The following is an 18,595-nucleotide window of genomic DNA, read 5'->3' as shown; positions in this document are numbered from 1 at the left end:
GCTGAACACTGGGGATGCAATTCAGAAGCAGGGCTCTGTTCACCTTCAGGAGGCTCTGGTTTGATCACAGCACTGTGAAATAATAAAATCTCAACTTTCCACTTCTAGGATTTGAGATAATTCGCCCTTCTAAAAGCTGGGTGGATTGCACTGAAATAAGAGTGCATTAGGTAGGTGGTCTTGAAGATACCTTTGGCCCTGAAAACTAGGCCCCTTTGTTTTTGGTAAGTTGGGAAGCATGCCAAAATCTTCATGCAAATAATGAATTTTGTTGGCTTTGTATTTGTCTGTGCTTTATGTTTGATTGCAGGCAGATGATCATTTGATTATTGGAGAGCAAATCTAGGGCTTTCATGTGCTAGACAAAGATTACACCATTGATACATACCCATATCAAGTTTAGGGTATGTATATGGGTGTGTGCCCAGTCATATGATTGGCTGCCCATGTGTGTGCATTGAGGCCAGAGGATGACCTCAGCAGGTAGCATCCACCTTGTTTAAGATAAGGGTCTAGGGCTGGCGAGATGGCTCAGCGGGAAAGACCACTGACTGCTCTTTCGAAGGTACAGAGTTCAAATCCCAGCAATCACATGGCGGCTCATAAACACCTGTAATGAGATCTTATGCCCTCTTCTGGTGCGTCTGAAGACATCTACAGTGTACTTAAGTATAATAATTAAATCTTTGGGCCGGAGCAAGCAGAGACTGAACATCCAAGCGGGGTTGACCAGAGTGAGCAGAGTTCCTAAAAATCCATTCCCAACAACCACATGAAGGCTCACAACCGTCCAGTCAGCTACAGTGTACCCATATACACAAAATAAATAAATCTTTAAAAAAAAAAAAAAGAAAAGATAAGGGTCTGGCATTGGCCTCAGGTTTGCTATTTAGTGGTTAGTAATTTCCTGGATTACACCATATCTTTCCCAGTTCTTCAAATCCTTCTAGATTGAGAAAGACTAAACTTCATTAAGCTTAAATTTCATTTTAAATTTAATGTATTGGGGCTAGAGAGGGCCTGTGTTCTGTACCCAGCTCCCATAAAGTGGATTGTAGCAGCAGTTCCAGGGAATCTGACATCGCCTTATTTTCACAGGTTCTGGGTATGTCCAGTGTGCAGAAACATGCATGCAGATATTCATAAAAAATTCAATTAAGGTTTTACTCTTGTGATAGAGGTGTGTATGGTACGGGTGGATGCAGGAGTTCTTTCTAGTATGCGGGTTCCAGGGAATGAACTCAGATCGCCAGTCTTGGCAGGGAGTGTCTTTATTTACCACTGAGAGTACTCTTCTTAGGCTATCTTTTCTTTTAGCCAGTTTTACTATGAATCCCTGGATGACTTGGAACTTGCTGGCCTTGAGCTCATGATTCAGTAATACATTAAAAGCAAAACCAAAAAACCTAAAGTTTTGAAGTAATTATATGTATAACAGAACTGGCAAATGTTCTTTTCATGATATAGCAGCACATGAATTTAATCCCTGGAGATGGAGATGGGGGTATCTTTAAGTCTGAGTCTACCTTGGATTACAAAATGAAGATTCTGTCTCTAAAACAAGGGCTAGGGATGAAGTTCAGCAATAGAATGCTGAATGCTAGGCTATCATGTAGACAGCACTAGCACTTAAAAAGTGGCAAAAGTTATACCGGGTCATCTGTTGTAATCGGTGACTGCTGAGTTTCCTTAGTGTAACTGTAAGACCCCAACCAGGCCTTTTACATGGGTCTGCTCTTCAAAGTATATTCAGACCACACTCATTTTTATGTGTGTAGTTTAGATCTAAGAGTAAATTTATTTTTGGAATCTTTCCCGTTTTGGCCTTGGCTTTTTTTTTTTTAAACTCAGGGAGGGGATGACACATGTACATGTCATACATAGTACATGTATGGTGAGAATGAGGGCAACTTGCCAGAGCCAGTTCTCTCAATCACGTAAGTTCTGGGGATCAAACTTGGGCTTGGTGGCAAAGCATCTTTACTTGCTGAGCTATCTTGCCAGGTCTTGCTTTATTTCTTTCACAGTGGGCCTTAGGTGGCCTAGGTTGGCCTTGTTCATTCTGTTACTCCTGATCTTTCTGCTTAGTCTCTGGAGTGCCGTGATCACAGGTATGTACTATTGCAAACCATTTTAGTGTATTAGGCTCACTGCTAGGCACCAGATGCATTTTCCCTTTTGACTCCTTTGTCACACAGATTTGTGTAGTGTCCGATTATGTGACTTCTAGGAAACAGTCTTGGGATTGACCAGCTTTTTTCTTACAGAGCTGGATCATAAATCAGTACTTGTGTCATGTAGTATGTTTGCTACTCATCCCTCTCCAGCTTTATTGTTCGCATTTAAAGGCAAAGCCATATGAAATTCAGGTTAGTGATATACTTAAGTCATTTTTGGAAGAAATTGTCCTTGTAGTAGGCTCAGATCTTAAGACTTTTCATGTTATATGGCTTTGATTTCTAATTGCTACAGTAATTTGTAATTTCACAAGACAAAGATTTGAGGTGCATAACACCAAAACTTTATTTTGGTAAAAAGGAAAAGAAAAAGTGAAAAAGTGGATATATACTGACACAGTTATGTTTGTATTTGTAACTGATAACCATGCAGCATTGCACTTGCATCCTAGCTCAAGGGGGTCTGTGGCAACAAACTTAATGACATATTAGGGTGATCCTAAAGATTAGTAGACAGGACCGAGGATTTAGCTCATTGATAGATTATGTGAGTAACATGTACAAGCCACACAGTTCAAGCCAAATAGAAAAAAACAGTAAATGAACAACTTCAAGAAATCCAGAAAGTGATATATCTTGTAAGCAGAAAATAAAATTATGTCAGAAACAGAAGAAATGGTATATAGGAATGCCAGATTCCTGGCCTTAGAAATAGAAAAGAATCGTAAGAAATGTATTTCTAATGCCGGGCGTGGTGGCGCACGCTTTTAATCCCAGCACTCGGGAGGCAGAGGCAGGCGAATTTCTGAGTTCGAGGCCAGCCTGGTCTACAGAGTGAGTTCCAGGACAGCCAGGGCTATACAGAGAAACCCTGTCTCGAAAAACCAAAAAAAAAAAAAAAAAAAAATGTATTTCTATATAGAAGATAATTTCTGTATTGATTTCCCCTTGAGCCTTGCAAATCCAGGCTCCCTGCTGCTTGAAATTTTTTTTTTTTAAACTTTATTGCTTAGGTGGGGAGGTAGTTCACTGTTTAAAAATGGTTACTGCCAAGCCTAATATCCTGTGTACATTTCACATGTCCCACATGGTGGGAAGAGGGAAAGAGAACAGACTCTAGTAAGTTGAAAGTTGTTCTCCTGACCCCCACCCACAATAAATATTATAAACAAAATCGATTGCTTGCTTGCTCTTCTCTATTTTCTCCCTTCCTTCCTTTCTTTGTTTCTTTTTTTGGAGACAGGGTCTCCAAATAATCCTTTCTGTCTTGGAACTTTGTAGGTCAAGCCGGCCTCAAACTCAGTCTGCTTCTGCTTCCTGAGTTCTGGGATGTACCCTGCCACTTTTGTTTTGTTTTTTTCTTTGGTTTTTTGAGACAGGGTTTCTCTGTGTAGCCCTGGCTGTCCTTGAACTCAGAAATCCCCCTGCCTCTGCCTCCCAATTGCTGGGATTAAAGGTGTGCACCACCACGCCCAGCTCTTAAGCTACTTGTTATAGATTACTTTTGACAATTTTTAGAAACTATAGGAAACAATATAAGGTGTGGTGTCTGCTTAGGAGTCTGTAGATGTAAAGATAATTTGACTGAGTGGTAGGTGAACAGTGAAACTCTGTCTTGAAAAACAGAAAAGAAAAAAGATTTGATGTGAACAAAAAAAGTGGAGTTGGGCAGTGGTGGTGCATCCCTTTAATCCCAGCATTTGGGAGGCAGAGGCAGGCGGATTTCTTGAGTTTGAGGACAGCTAGGGGCTACACAGAGAAACCCTGTCTCAAGAAAACCAAAAAACCAAAAAACAAAACCAAGGGGGGGGGGGAAGGAATAGTGTATACATTTAAATATATGAAAAGAGCCTGCCAGTGGTGCATGCCTTTGATCCTAGCACTTGGGAGGTCGAGGCAGTTCTGTTCAAGTTCCAGGGCAGTTGGGGATATACAGAGAAACCCTGTCTCAGGGAAAAAAAGAGAAAAGCATATGAAAAGCCGACTAGGAATGGTGGTACATCTCTGTAGTCGCAGTGTTTGGAAGACAGAAAAGAACTGCAAGTTTGGGGCCACCCTGGATATACCAGATCTTGTTTCTAGAAAATGTGTGTGTGTTTGTCAGTGTAAAAATTCTGTGTCTTTACACTGAATTAATGTAGAAGTAATGTAGAGTTAACATGAAGGGAATGGGGAGTCTTGGCTCCTGAGCCTGATTCTACAATTTACTGATTTTTGGCAAGATAGTTTTGATCTCATAGTTCTCAGTTTTTCCTTAGAATAAGTGACTAGATTTCCTATACCATATTCCATTAGCTAGCAAGCCATGTCTGTCTTGAATTTTATCCTATTCTCAAAGAATTGGATATTTCAAGAAGTGTTCTTTCCTTTTACTGGAGAATATTAGAAACTATGATCTTGTACTTGGTCTGTTGATGGTTACAATAATGTACCTTTCATTTCTGTGGGCCTTTTGAGTTGACAGCAAGGAAGTATGTAAACATAATTTATATACATATGCAAATTCATGGAAAGATTTTTAAGTGACTTTGTATTAAACTAAACAGTCAATAATAAAGCTGTAGATTGTTTTGTCTAATTGTATATGTTTTCTTCGATCACTTGAGCTCCAAAATTGTTTTTTTTGTTTTGTTTTGATTTATAATTTTAAAAGTAGATTTCTTTGTGTTGTAATTTTATGGGTTCTGACAAATGCAGTGTATATTCATAACCAAAAGTATTAAGAACAGTTTCAATGTCTTTTTAAAATGCCCATTCCTTCACACAACTTGTGTAAAGTCTCTCGTTCTTCCCCTTTCAGAATATTAGTAATTGGAATTTTGCAGTCTGACCTCTTTTGTTTAGCTAGTAACATACTTTTAGATTCATGTATTTGTGCTCGAGCACTTCTTTTGATGATTAAACAAGATTTTAGTGTCTGGATGAACAAGTCTATTTTCCATTCACCTGTTGGAAGTATTTTGGTAGCCTTTAGAATTTTGGGTACAGATCTTTAAGCTCAGAGCTTAGTTAAAGTGCTGGGCCATGGACTTTACTGCTGAACTATAATCCTAGGTTTTGCTTAGTTTCTACTTGGGTTCTCTTATGTTGAAGTTTATTTCTTTGTATGTTTCTTTTTTGTTGTTGTTGTTGTTGTCTTTTTTTTTTTTCTTCTTTTTTTTTCTATTTTTGTTTTTTCTTTGTATGTTTCAATCAAGCCCATTAGATGTGTGTTTTGTGAATATTTTCTCCCAGTTTATGATTGTCCTTTATTATCTTTTTTTTTTTTTTTTTTTTTTTTTCGAGACAGGGTTTCTCTGTGTAGCCCTGGTTGTCCTGGAACTCACTTTGTAGACCAGGCAGGCAGGCCTAGAACTCAGAAATATGCCTGCCTCTGCCTCCCAAGTGCAGGGATTAAAGGCGTGGGCCTCTACGCCTGGCGTCCTTTATTATCTTAACATCCTTTTCTTCTTTTTTTTTTGGTTTTTCGAGACAGGGTTTCTCTGTACAGCCCTGGCTGTCCTGGAACTCACTTTGTAGACCAGGCTGGCCTCGAACTCAGAAATCCGCCTGCCTCTGCCTCCCAAGTGCTGGGATTAAAGGCGTGCGCCACCACCGCCCGGCTCCTTTTCTTCTTTTAAAGCTTTATTTATGTATATATGAGTGTCCTGTTTTAATGCATACCAGAAGAGGGAAACAGATTCCATTACAGATCCTGGTTGCTAGGAATTGAACTCAGGACCACCGGAGCAGCCAGTGCTCTTAACTGCTGAGCCATCTCTCTGCCCTCAATATGTTATGTTCTTTGGTTTTTTTTGTTTGTTTGTTTTTTGTTTTTTGAGACAGGGTTTCTTTGTGTAGTCCTGGCTGTCCTGGAACTCACTCTGTAGACCAGCTGGCCTCGCACTCAGAAATCTGCCTGCCTCTGCCTCCCAAGTGCAGATTAAAGATTAAAGGCATGCACCACCATGCCCGTCTACCAAGTTTCTTTAGATTTATTTTTACTTTTAATTATGTGTATATGTGTTTGTAGGAGGTTATGTGCATAAGTGCATGTGTCCGCAAAGGCTAGACTTAGAAGTTATAGATGGGTGTAAGCTTAGAACAAACTGGTTTACATTGATCAATATAGTAAGTTGAGCCCTTTTCATTTTCTATTTTGGACTTGCCTGTAACATATAAAAATACATTCTCAACCTTTCTATGCTGCAATCCTTTAACAGTTTCTCATGTGGTGACCCCCACCATAACATTACTTTCATTGCTACTTCATAGCTGTCATTGTGCTGCTATCATGAGTTGTAATGTAAGTAACTGATAGGCAGAATATCTCTTATGTGAACCCTGGAAAAGGTACTCCCCAAAGTGGTTATGACCCACAGGTTGAGAACCATTGCCTTAATGTATGTAGTATCTGTAACAGACTTATTTACTAAGGTGTTGTTACAGTGATGAACATGCATGTGCAGATACCTCTGAAAACCTGCTTTTAGTTATTTTGGTTGTGCAACCAGAGTGAAGTTGTTGGATTAGCTGTATGGTAGCTGCTTTTCCATAGCACTTAGATCATTTTATATTTCCATTCATGGGTACAAGGGGACATTTGTATATTGTATGTATATTGTATCTGGATTATATTTTTAGTAAAAGCTTCATAAGCTTTTGTATCTTGCTGTGTTTATAACAATATCATGATGAGTTTTGGTAGAAATTGTGGGCTTATATTGCTTTGAGAACGTGAGAAGTGTTCAAGAAAAGAAAGCAAGTAGGTAAAAGTAATACGTGGCCAGAATGAAAGGTGAGTGATAGCCACAGTGGGAGTCACCAAGAAAAACTTACCGGAAAACACTTGGCACTTGGGTACATTTTGGTGTTTTTTATTTTGTTTAAGGTAGGATCTCACTTATTTACTTACGTATTTATTTATTTATTTATAGCTTTTATCAGCACAGACGTATATAGCAGGTAGGTGTAGAACTCAGAGATCTGCTTGTTTCTGTTTCCCAGGTACTGGTATTAAAGGTTATACTACCATGCCAGGCTCTTTCGAGTTTTCTCTCTCTCTCTCTCTCTCTCTCTCTCTCTCTCTCTCTCTCTCTCTCTGCATTTGTGGTTTATTGAAAAGAAAGTCAACATATTAACATAGGATTAGGGAAGAGTAAGACACAACTAAGACTGGGTATGGACTTCTCAGGATTTCTCCTTTTTTACAAGTTTTTTCTTTTTTTTTTTAAAGTAGTATGTTAGAATAGAAAGAGGAAACGAATAATGACCATGAATGTGTATAAAGAGGTAGAAAGTGACTTGACTGAAGTGAATGAGGGTTTTGGGGAGAATACTCTGCAGAGCAGCCTGAGGGAAAGGTCTCATTGCTGGCCAGAGGATGTACAGGTGCTCCAGATACAAGCTTTTATGACAGTGTTGAGGTATAAAGAATCTCATCTGCGTGTAGGGTGACTTCAGAGAGGACAGAATGACAGTAAGTGTCCTTATGATGGTAACAGAATCAAAGATCAGGGTTGACTGGGTGACCATGTAAGAAAGAGAAAAAAATTGCGCCTTGCTGAGGACATGTTTATACTTGTAGATCATCCACTTGTTCTTTCCCAGTCTCTTGGCTCTGCTTTCTCAAGCCTCACCTACACCCAGTTCACTTTGTGTGTCTTGTATAGCTCGGCTTTTATTTCAGTAGAGCTGTGATCCTTAGAAAGGGGCCCTGCCTATCACTCATGATGAGCTAGTTTAATACACAGAGAATTAAGTGCTTAGAAGATGAGCGATTTAAAGTAGCTAGTGCTCTGCTTAATGTCCTTGTAGTGGAATCTTAGAATACTAATTTAAAATGTGTATATGCCTGAGAACTGAACAGAATCAGTAGTGTCCATAGGAAGTCTTTAATGTGAAGTGAACTGTTACATTTGTTATTTCATTTTAATGTTTTAATCAGTAGTCACTGTAAATTAGATGTGAAAGAACTTTTGGACATTATGTAACAGTTGGGGTTAAGAAGATATGGCTGATATGTAAAGGTGCTTGCCACCAAGCCTGATAACCTAAGTCAGAGACAAAAGCAGTAGAAGGAAAGACTCCTTAAAATTGTCTTTTCACAGCTCTTGGGAAGAGGTCACACATAGTAAGTAAGTGTAATGGAACTAATTTATTAAATACCCTTGGTCTATGTATTGTTTGACACTGTCTGTGAGAGAAAAACAGACAGTGTTTCCTGTGGTTTAGAGATTTACTCTCCAGCCAAAGACAACACTGAACTTCTGATCTCCTACCTGTGCTTCCTGAGGGGAGATATTGGTGTAATTTATTGTATTAGTTTTTCATAGCACTTCACAGTTCAGACAGACCTTTAGTTCAGGGTTTTCCTGTCTCAGCACCCAAGTACAGGTTGGGTGAGCAACTTTACCCGAATACTCAGTTTATATGTCTTTTTTGGTTTTTTTGAGACAGGGTTTCTCTGTGAGGAAAATCCTTTCATCTCCCAGGGTTCACTTTCCCTTTTGTATAGGTTGAATTTTTTTTTTTTTTTTGGTTCCATGTTTTGAAACCCTGATTAACAAGGAACAGACTAAGGTTAGTGGTTTTATGGAATTTAAAATGGGAAACAGCACATTTCACATTCCATTCTTTTTGCAGATAGATCATGGAAGGGAAGTGGTTACTGTGTTTGCTACTGGTCCTTGGAACTGCAGCTATTGAGGCTCATGATGGACATGATGATGACATGATTGATATTGAAGATGATCTTGATGATGTTATTGAAGAGGTTGAAGATTCAAAATCTAAATCAGATACCAGCACTCCTCCATCTCCAAAGGTTTGAAGTAGATCAATCCTTTCCTTTTTGCTTTTATGAGACAGGGTATCTTGGCTGTGCTTGAACTCACTATGTAGACCAGTCTATCTTGGAACTCAAAGATCTACCTGCTGAGCTGGAGAAGTGGCTCAGTGGGTAAGAGCACTGACTACTCTTCCAGAAGTCCTGGGTTCACTTCCCAGCAACTACATGATGGCTCACAACCATCTGCCCAGCTATAGTGTACTCATATACATAAATAAATAAATCTTAATAATAATAAAAAAAGATCTACCTGCTTATACCTTCTGAGTGAGGGATTAAAGGTGTATGTAACCATTCTCAGCTTAAAGTAGATCCTTTTATCTTTTGGTTTAAAAAAAGAAAAATGAAGCCAGAGGCTGAGGATATATAGTTGCTTGCCTATCGCTTAGGCACTCCTCTACCCCACCCCAAAAAGGGATTGTTTTTAAAGGCAAAGCAGCTTTTAAAAAGATACTTGCTAAGCTTTCTGACAGCCTTTGGTTCATGTGGATTGAATTTAGGGACAGCTATGAAAGCTTTATGACAATTGAAACCAAGTCCTGAGAGTAAATTCTAAAGAATGTTACTAAATGACCCATTCCTCCCAATACAAGGGTCTTCTATAGTTCTGGATGCCTTGGGATTTGATTTCTTTGGGATTGCAGGCTTGTGCCACTGTGCTTGGTGAAAATATTGCAGCTTAATTAATTTTATGTTTAACACAGGTCACCTACAAAGCTCCAGTTCCAACGGGGGAGGTTTATTTTGCTGACTCCTTTGACAGAGGGTCTCTGTCAGGGTAAGTGTTTCCCTGGGAGTAAAGGTTTGAGAGGTGAATGTCTTGTAAATAAAAGTAGTGGGAAAGCACTGGACCCTTTTTAAGCAGTATTGGAGCTGAACCTAGTGTCATGCACGGAAAGCAAATGCTCTGCTGTAGCTATAGCCTTAAATAGTGGGCCCCTGGGATAGTGTGTCTAACTGTACATTTCCTCATACATGGATGTATTTTGGAACTTGGCCTCTTGTTGCTTTTATTCCTGTTTTTCTCTTCTACCCTAGACTTTATTCTTTGGGAATTTCTTTTCTCTTGAGTAGGGTAGATGGAACAGGAGACTGAATGTACTTGAAGCATTTTAACTCTGGGGTTTGTCTTAATTACAGGTGGATTTTATCTAAAGCCAAAAAAGATGACACTGATGATGAAATTGCAAAATATGATGGTGAGAGTTCCATTTGTTCTAGATACAGTATATCAAAGTGGCATCTTGTCTCCATTGTATTTCGTTTTAGAATACAACATGTTTTTGAGAATTTCATATATTCATATGATATATTGATCACTATCATCTTTCCCCTACTCCTAACCTGACTCCTCCCAGATCTAACTTTGTTCATCCTTCCTAACTTTTTTTTTTTTTTTTTGGTTTTTCAAGACAGGGTTTCTCTGTGTAGCCCTGGCTGTCCTGGAACTCACTTTGTAGACCAGGCTGGCCTCGAACTCAGGAATCCGCCTGCCTCTGCCTCCCAAGTGCTGGGATTAAAGGCGTGCACCACCACGCCCGGCATCACCCCTCCTAATTTAAAGGCCACTGACTGTGATTTGTGTTGTCCATATGCTCATACTGGGGGTATCCACTAGATCCATGACATCTCTTAGGATTAGGCTAGAAGATGTTTGGAGCTTTAGTAATCAGGAGGATGTATTGCTCTTACAGAGCCAAGTTTGTTTCCCAGTACCCAATATCAGTGCTTCACAACTACCTGTAACTCAAGCTGTAGACTTTAAACACTTTCTTTTGGCCTCCATGGGCAGACACACACACACATTAAAAAGAAAAAAAACAAAACAAAACAAAACAAAAAAACTATTTTAAAAATATCTTTATTTTTAAAATTAAAATACAATTATATTGTTTCCTTTCCCCTCCAATCCTTCCCATGTATTCCATTGCTCTCTTTCAAATTCATGATCTCTCCTTATTACTATATTTTCCCTAAGTATGTAAATACAACCTGCTCCTTATATAACATATTTGATTATATGGTTTCAGGGCTGACGACTTGGGAACAAGTTTGGGGGCTCTTCCTTGGGAAGGCTTTCTTCTACTCTCAGCATTCCTTAATTGCTTGTAGTACTTTTGTCTGAAGTTGAGACTCCATGAGATTCCTGGTGTCTTCCTTGTTGTGGTCTTGTTTAGGCTGCCATGTTGATGAGACTTCACGAGACAGGGTCTCACTGTGTCCTTGGCTGGCCTAGAACTTGCTATGTAGACCAGGCAGATCTGGAACTTGACTTTACCTTGAAAATACTGCAAGTAAAGGCTTGTGCCACTATGCACATCTGAGTAATAGATAATCTGTTGTTTGTTTTTAGAGATAGGGTTTCTCTCTAATCCTGGTTATCTTGGAACTCTTTAGAGCTCTTGCTCTGTAGGCTATCCTCAAACTCAAGAGATCTCCTGCCTCTGCCTCTGGAGTGCTGGGATTAAAGGCTTGTGCCTCCATACCTTGCTGAAAAATAAGTATTCTAAAAAGATATTTTCAGGTTTTTTCCCTTGGAAATTATATCATCTTTGTATATGGGGCTTTGTGTGTGATAGAATTAGAACTCTTAGTATCCATGTTAGAAATGAAAGTTTCTCTTTAGGTATAACGAATAGGCCACTGTTATTTTCAAACCATGCCTTACCATATGACAGATACACATGCACACTGTAGTAACTCAGCTCATATGTAAATATAATGGCAAACATTGATTATTTTGACACTTATACAACTCAGAATTTAGTTCGTTACCATTTAAAAGACTTTAAATCGTGTGGCTAACAGTCAAGAACCATTTTGTATTCTTTTGTAGGAAAGTGGGAGGTAGATGAGATGAAGGAAACAAAGCTTCCAGGGGATAAAGGACTTGTACTGATGTCTCGGGCCAAGCATCATGCCATCTCTGCTAAACTGAACAAGCCCTTCCTGTTTGATACCAAGCCTCTCATTGTTCAGTAAGTTCAGTGCCATCTTCATAATTTTCTAGAAAGGGTAATCTCAGGTGACAGTATGAAAAGTTGAACATACTAAAAAATCATGTTTATAGTAGAAATTTTGTGTGAATTGGAATATGTTGAGTGGTTTTGTTTTTAACTGCTTGTAAAACAGTCTGGTTGTTTACCTTCTTAGAAGCAAACAAATGTCTGTATTTGGAATTAAGGATTACTTTTGTTTTTTGATTTTTGTGTGGCCGAGTGACCACATAAAAGCAGATGGAACCCTTTGTGTGGGTATGACATCTGATAAAACATGACCAAGCTGGGAGAAATGAATTAGGAAATATGATCTTTCAAGATGCCATAGGACTTTTTCTTTTCTCTCTGAAACTAGGTATGAGGTTAATTTTCAGAATGGAATAGAATGCGGTGGTGCCTATGTGAAGCTGCTTTCCAAGACGTCAGAGCTCAGCTTGGTAGGTTCTCTGTTTATGTAACATTTGCTTTATGAATCTTGAGCTTGGGGTGGATGTAGTTCAGTGGTAGAGTACATGGCTACCATTCACAGGGCCCTGTGAGAGAAAAGTTTGCAAGACCTATGAAAAGAAATGCTGCTGCTGTTGAACCATGGAGGCTTGGCACTAATGGCCTTTTAATGTGAACAGGGGACTGTTGAAGTGTTAGCTGTATTTCATTGCTGCTTTCTTAACTGTGGAATTATTAGGTTTTTGTTGTTGATTAGGGTTTTTTTTTTTTTTTTTTTTTTTTTTTTTTTTTTTTGAGAAAGGGTTTTTTTTTTTTTTTTTTTTTTTTTTTTGGTTTTTCGAGACAGGGTTTCTCTGTGTAGTCCTGGCTGTCCTGGAACTCACTTTGTAGACCAGGCTGGCCTCGAACTCAGAAATCCGCCTGCCTCTGCCTCCCAAGTGCTGGGATTAAAAGCATGCACCACCACGCCCGGCATCACCCCTCCTAATTTAAAGGCCACTGACTGTGATTTGTGTTGTCCATATGCTCATACTGGGGCTGCTTGTGGACGTTGTACATCGTGGTGCGGAGCCTAGTGCGCACCACGATGTACAACGTCCACAAGCAGTTTGGGCCAGATAAATGTGGAGAGGACTACAAACTGCATTTCATCTTTCGACACAAAAATCCCAAGACGGGTGTATATGAAGAAAAACATGCTAAGAGGCCAGATGCAGATCTGAAGACCTATTTCACTGATAAGAAAACGCATCTTTATACATTAAGTAAGAAAAACCAGCTGTTTGGGGGTTTAAAACATTATATAGTTAGCATCTAATTCATGTTAAGATTGTATACTTAAGCTGGGCATGGTGCACGCCTTTAATGCCAGCACTCAGGCCAGCCTGGTCTACAAAGTGAGTTCCAGGACAACCAGGGCTATACAGAGAAACCCTGTCTCAAAAAAAAAAAAAAAAAAAAGAAAGATTGTATACTTAAAAGTCTTTCTTTATGAAGAACCTTTTAAAAAGACCCCATGTACTGTCTTTGCTCCAGCCTCTCTAGGAAACTACTAAACTGCCTATGGATAAAAGCAGAATTTGATGAAGAGGAAAAAACTTAACAGTAACTGAGATAGCTCCATACCCTGTGTGTAAATTAACATCTTCCTAGCCAGGTGGTGGTGGCGCACACCTTTAATCCCAGCACTTGGGAGGCAGAGGCAGGCAGATTTCTGAGTTCAAGGCCAGCCTGGTCTACAGAGTGAGTTCCAGTACAGCCAGGGCTACACAGAGAAACCCTGTCTCAAATCCAAAAAAAAAAAAACAAAAACAAACAAACAAAAAAAACACTTCTGTGGTCACAGATTTACTACAGAAATGTCTTTCTGCACTACTGCCAGGAACATTAAAGGCCATATTGAGAGCCCAGGCTTAGTATGCTGAGAAGGAAACAGATCAGTTTTAGAGAGATCCCTTCATAGGTTTTATCCAGTGTTCACCTACAAGGCCAATAGGTCTACCTCTTAGAATGGAAATTTTCACTTGCATCTAAAATTGCACTAGGACTTCTAATGACTGAGAACTTCCTAGATGACTCCATGCCCCAGTGTAGGGGAATGCCAGGGTGGGAAGGTGGGAGTCGGTCGGTGGGTAGGGTCGCACCCTCATGGAGATGGGGTGTGGGGGGGTGGGTGATAGCAGGTTTCCAAAAGGGAGACCTGGAAAGGGGAAAACATTTGAAATTTAAATAAAGAAAATAGCCAATCAAAACAAAATTGTAAAATACTTTTTTCAATATTTAATATCTGTGGGTCAAGTAGTGGTTTTTTCTTTCTTTCTATCTATCTATCTATCTATCTATCTATCTATCTATCTATCTATCTATCTATCTATCTATAGCATATGGCCTCTAACCATTTGAACTACACAATTGCAGAGCAGACTATCTTCTGTTCCTTTACATAGCAATAGGAGTAGAAATTTGTTCACTATATCAACAGATTAATAACGCTTTCATAATATGAAGGGTTTTGTTTTTGAGATGTGGCTTCCTGTGTAGCCATGGCTGTCCTGGAACTTGCTCTGTAGACCAGGCTGGCCTCAAATTCACAGATCTTCCTGCCTCTGCCATCTGAGTCCTGGGATCAAAGGCATATATATACATAGACACATACATACATACATACATATATATATTAGTTTATATAGGCTTTTGATATTTTTCTGTGTATATAAGTGAAGACCTGTAAGTGAAAGTATTATATGCCTGCACGTATATCTGTGTACCACTTGCATACCTGGTGCTGAGATGCCAGAAGAGTATACCGGTCCCCTGGAGGTAGAATGTTAAAGACAGTTGTAAGCCGCCATGTAGGTGCTGAGAATTGGGTCTGGTGGAAGAGTGGCTGCTGTTCTTACCTACTGAGCCACTTCTGGATCCTATCAATGTGTTTTGTAGGTGATTGTATGGAGGTCAGAGGACAACTTTGAAGATGTTTCTCTCCTACCCTAATGTCGGTTCTTGGGCTCTAACTCAGAACATTGGGATTGTGTGACAGATACCTTTATCTGCTGCTGTGGTGTTTCACCAATTAGTACTTAAAATTAATTAATATTTGAGAGGGGGGTCTCATTATGTAGGCCTGTGTCCTGGAACTTTCTATGTAGTCAGACTGGACTCAAGCTAAGATTTGTCTGCCTCTGCTGCCCAAGTGCTGAGATTAAATGTATGTGCCATTACACAGAATGCTTTTTTTCTTTCTTTCTTCTTTCTTCTTCTTTTTTTTTTTTTTTTGCTGTGTACCCTTGCCTTAAACTCCTGTATAGCTGAGAGTAAAATTAATGACCCTTCTATCACCGTAGTGTTGAGATCACAGGAGTGTGCCACCATACCCTGAAGGTTTTTATTGTTATTTTGAGATGGGGTCTTCTTGTACATGACCTCAAACTAGGATTGCCTAGCAAGTGCTGGTATTAGAGGTATGCTCCACTATATCTGGTCAATATTTTGCCTGTGTGTGTGTGTGTGTGTGTGTGTGTGTGTGTGTGTGTGTGTGTGTGTATCATGTGTATGTCTGCATTCACCGGAGGAGGGCATTTACTCTCCTGGAACTGAAGTTAGAGATGGTTGTGAGCCACCATGTGAGTGCTAGGAATTGAGCCTGTGTCCTTTGGAAGAGCAACCAGTGTTCTTAACCGATGAGCAATGTCTCATGCCCTTATTTATTTTTTATTATTATGTATATGGTATTTTTCCTCCATTCATGTCTTTGTACCATATGTGTGCTTGGTGCCCATACAAGCCAGAAAAAGTTGTCAAATCCTTTGCAACTAAAGTTATAGAATATTGTGGGCAGCCATTTAGGTCCTGGAATTAAACCTTCATGCTCTGGAAGAGCAGTTAGAACTCTTAACCATTGAGTCATTAATTCAGCTCCTTTAACTATTTTCATAGAGATGTTCCATGGTAAAAGTGTTTGTCCAGTGTGTACAAGACCCTGGGTTTGATATCCAGATTGGAGAAAATAATAGCTTACTTAAATTTATCATTTTAATTTGTACAGCAGGTAGATCTCTGTGAGTTCAAGGCTAGTCTTATGTACAAAGAAAGCTTCAAGACATCTGGGGCAAGAAAGAAAAGAAACCCTGTCTGGATAAAAACCAAGAAAAGAAAGAAAGAAGAAAATTAATTATAATTTCTAGGAACCCAAGGAAATAGCATTGAGGCCCCAAAGAACTAGGCTTTGTTGACTTTGACATTCTAACCTTGATCTCTTTGTTTCATGACTGTACAACACACTGGGTCTTTCTCTAGAAGGCATGATCTGGTTGTGTTAGATTGATGGGGATGTTGGAATGAGTGGTTTAGTCAGTATTTTTAATTGCATTTTATTTCTTTTCAGTCTTGAATCCAGACAATAGTTTTGAAATATTAGTTGACCAGTCTGTTGTGAACAGTGGAAATCTGCTAAATGACATGACTCCTCCTGTAAACCCTTCACGTGAAATTGAAGACCCAGAAGACCGGAAACCTGAAGATTGGGATGAAAGGCCCAAAATAGCAGATCCAGATGCTGTCAAGCCAGATGACTGGTAAATCTTGGAAATCCGTCTTTGAGTATTACCTTACATTTTATATATTCTGCATAGCTTAAACAACAAATGTTGATTGAGATCTGATTATGTAGATACAGCCTAGGCACGTTGGCACATGCCTATAATTCTAGCACTCAAGAGGCCAAGGCAGAAAGATGGAGTATGTGGCCAGTGTGGGCTTACATAGTAAGACCCTGTGCTAGCTTGCAAGAAGAGAAGGGGGACTTAATTTCCAAACTATAGGATGCTAAAGCTTTTGTGGTTTATCTGCTGACAATCTTTTTGTACAGCCTTTCAAGTGCTTCATTATTACAAGTAAATCTGGGTTACAGTGCTAATGTTTTAACCCAAGTTCTCCTGCATATTAAACATGTGCTGTATTGCTAAATAATACTCCTCCCATCCATATTTAAAGCTACTAAAGTTCTGAAATTTTTGGGTTTTTGAGACAGTTTCTCTGTGTAGCTTTGGCTGTCTTTGAACTAAGCTGGCCTTGAACTCACAGATCTATCTGCCTCTGCCTCCTGAGGGCTGGAATTAAAAGCATGTACATCATGCCCAGATAATCAGCTGTTTTTTTAATAGGATGAAGAGAGTATTAAGCTTTAAAAGATCAGGCAAAAGTTATATAAAACTTTGAGGTCATCATAGAGTTAATTTAAAACTAAGATAGTTACAAAACAGTCTCTGTTGAGGGATATATTTCTCAGTGGTAGAGGACATGAGGCCTTGTTCGGTGCCAGGACAAAACTAAACATTAAACTTGAGCACAAGTAGATTTTTGATTACCAGCTGAAGTAGTACTTTTACAGTGTCTGCATGACAACTTTGTCCCTGCACCTGGTTCCTGAGAAGGCCAGCAGAAGAAACTGGAGCTATATAGATGGTTGTAACCTGCCATGCTAGTAGACACTGGAACTGTGGTCATCTGAAAGAGCAGCAAATGCTCTTAACCACCTTGCCATCTTTCTAGCTCCTTTGAGTCTTATTTTAGATGAGATTTTCTTGGTGTGTGTGTGTGTGTGTGTGTGTGTGTATGTGTGTGCGCGCGCGCACACGCGTGTCTGTCTGTCTGTGTCTTTTTAAAAGACTTTTTCTGTGTAATCCAGGTTAGTCTCAGCCTTGACAGTGCTGAATTTACTGTATACCACCATGACCATCTTGAGAGTACTTTTTGTGGTGTATAAAAGAGATGGTTAATGTATCTGCAGTGCTATATATGCAATGCTATCTAATTGTAGGATTTTTTTTATCATGTACTGTAAGTCCCTTGCCCCAGACTCTGGCAACCACTAATCTGCCTGTTTTCTGTTTCTGGATTTGTCCATTAGGACATTTTAGGGAAATGACATTGAATGTGGCCTTTGGCATGTGGCTTCTTTTTGTCAACATAAATGTTTTCAACATTCAACCATATTGAAACATGGATAAGCATTTAATTTCTTTTTATGACTGAGAAAAACTTTATTATATCAGTGAATGATATACTGTGCTTATCCATTTAACCATTATGTGATTGATAGATGTGTAGGTTGTTGCCTTTTTGATGTAATGGCTTTTGTGTGTGTTTATTTTTTATTTTTCTCAGATACAAACTTAGGAATGAAATTGTCATACAGTAACTTTACAGTTCTGAGGAACTGCCCCCCCCCCTTTTTTTTTTTTGTTTTTCGAGACAGGGTTTCTCCATGTAGCTCTGGCTGTCCTGGAACTCATTTTGTAGACCAGGCTGGCCTCGCACTCAGAAATCCGCCTGCCTCTGTCTCCCGAGTGCTGGGATTAAAGCCGTGCGCCACCATGCCTGGCTCCCCCCTCCCCCTTTTAACCAGCACTTTTTTTTCCCCTCAGAATATTGTAATGGCCCTCCTATGTAGATGTGTGATAGTGGAATATTACCATGGTTTTAGTTTCTCTGATGACCAGTGAAGTTAAGCATCTTTTCTTATAACTCTTGATGATTCATGTAGATACATTAGAAAAATGTTTACTTGATCTTTAGCTGCTGTTCTTAGTTAAGTTTCTCTCTCTCTCCTCTCCTCTCCTCTCCTCTCCTCTCCTCTCCTCTCC

General features: G+C 39.4%; 1 protein-coding gene across 1 annotated transcript in view; it reads left to right on the top strand.

Annotated features, from left to right (window-relative positions):
• The window catches only part of Canx (calnexin), a 33,018-nt gene that overhangs the window by 5,781 nt on the left and 8,642 nt on the right, over nt 1–18,595 (top strand). Inside the window, exons 2-8 of the mRNA XM_029545755.1 lie at nt 8,802–8,982; nt 9,711–9,784; nt 10,147–10,205; nt 11,843–11,984; nt 12,361–12,446; nt 13,028–13,216; nt 16,336–16,525. Of these exons, the coding sequence (XP_029401615.1) occupies nt 8,809–8,982; nt 9,711–9,784; nt 10,147–10,205; nt 11,843–11,984; nt 12,361–12,446; nt 13,028–13,216; nt 16,336–16,525 (914 nt within the window). The 5' untranslated portion in view covers nt 8,802–8,808. The remainder of the gene's footprint in view (nt 1–8,801; nt 8,983–9,710; nt 9,785–10,146; nt 10,206–11,842; nt 11,985–12,360; nt 12,447–13,027; nt 13,217–16,335; nt 16,526–18,595) is intronic.

Source organism: Mus pahari, chromosome 14 (genome assembly GCF_900095145.1).
Source record: "Mus pahari chromosome 14, PAHARI_EIJ_v1.1, whole genome shotgun sequence".
NCBI classification, from domain to species: domain Eukaryota; kingdom Metazoa; phylum Chordata; class Mammalia; order Rodentia; family Muridae; genus Mus; species Mus pahari.
This window is presented reverse-complemented; position numbering and strand designations above follow the sequence as displayed.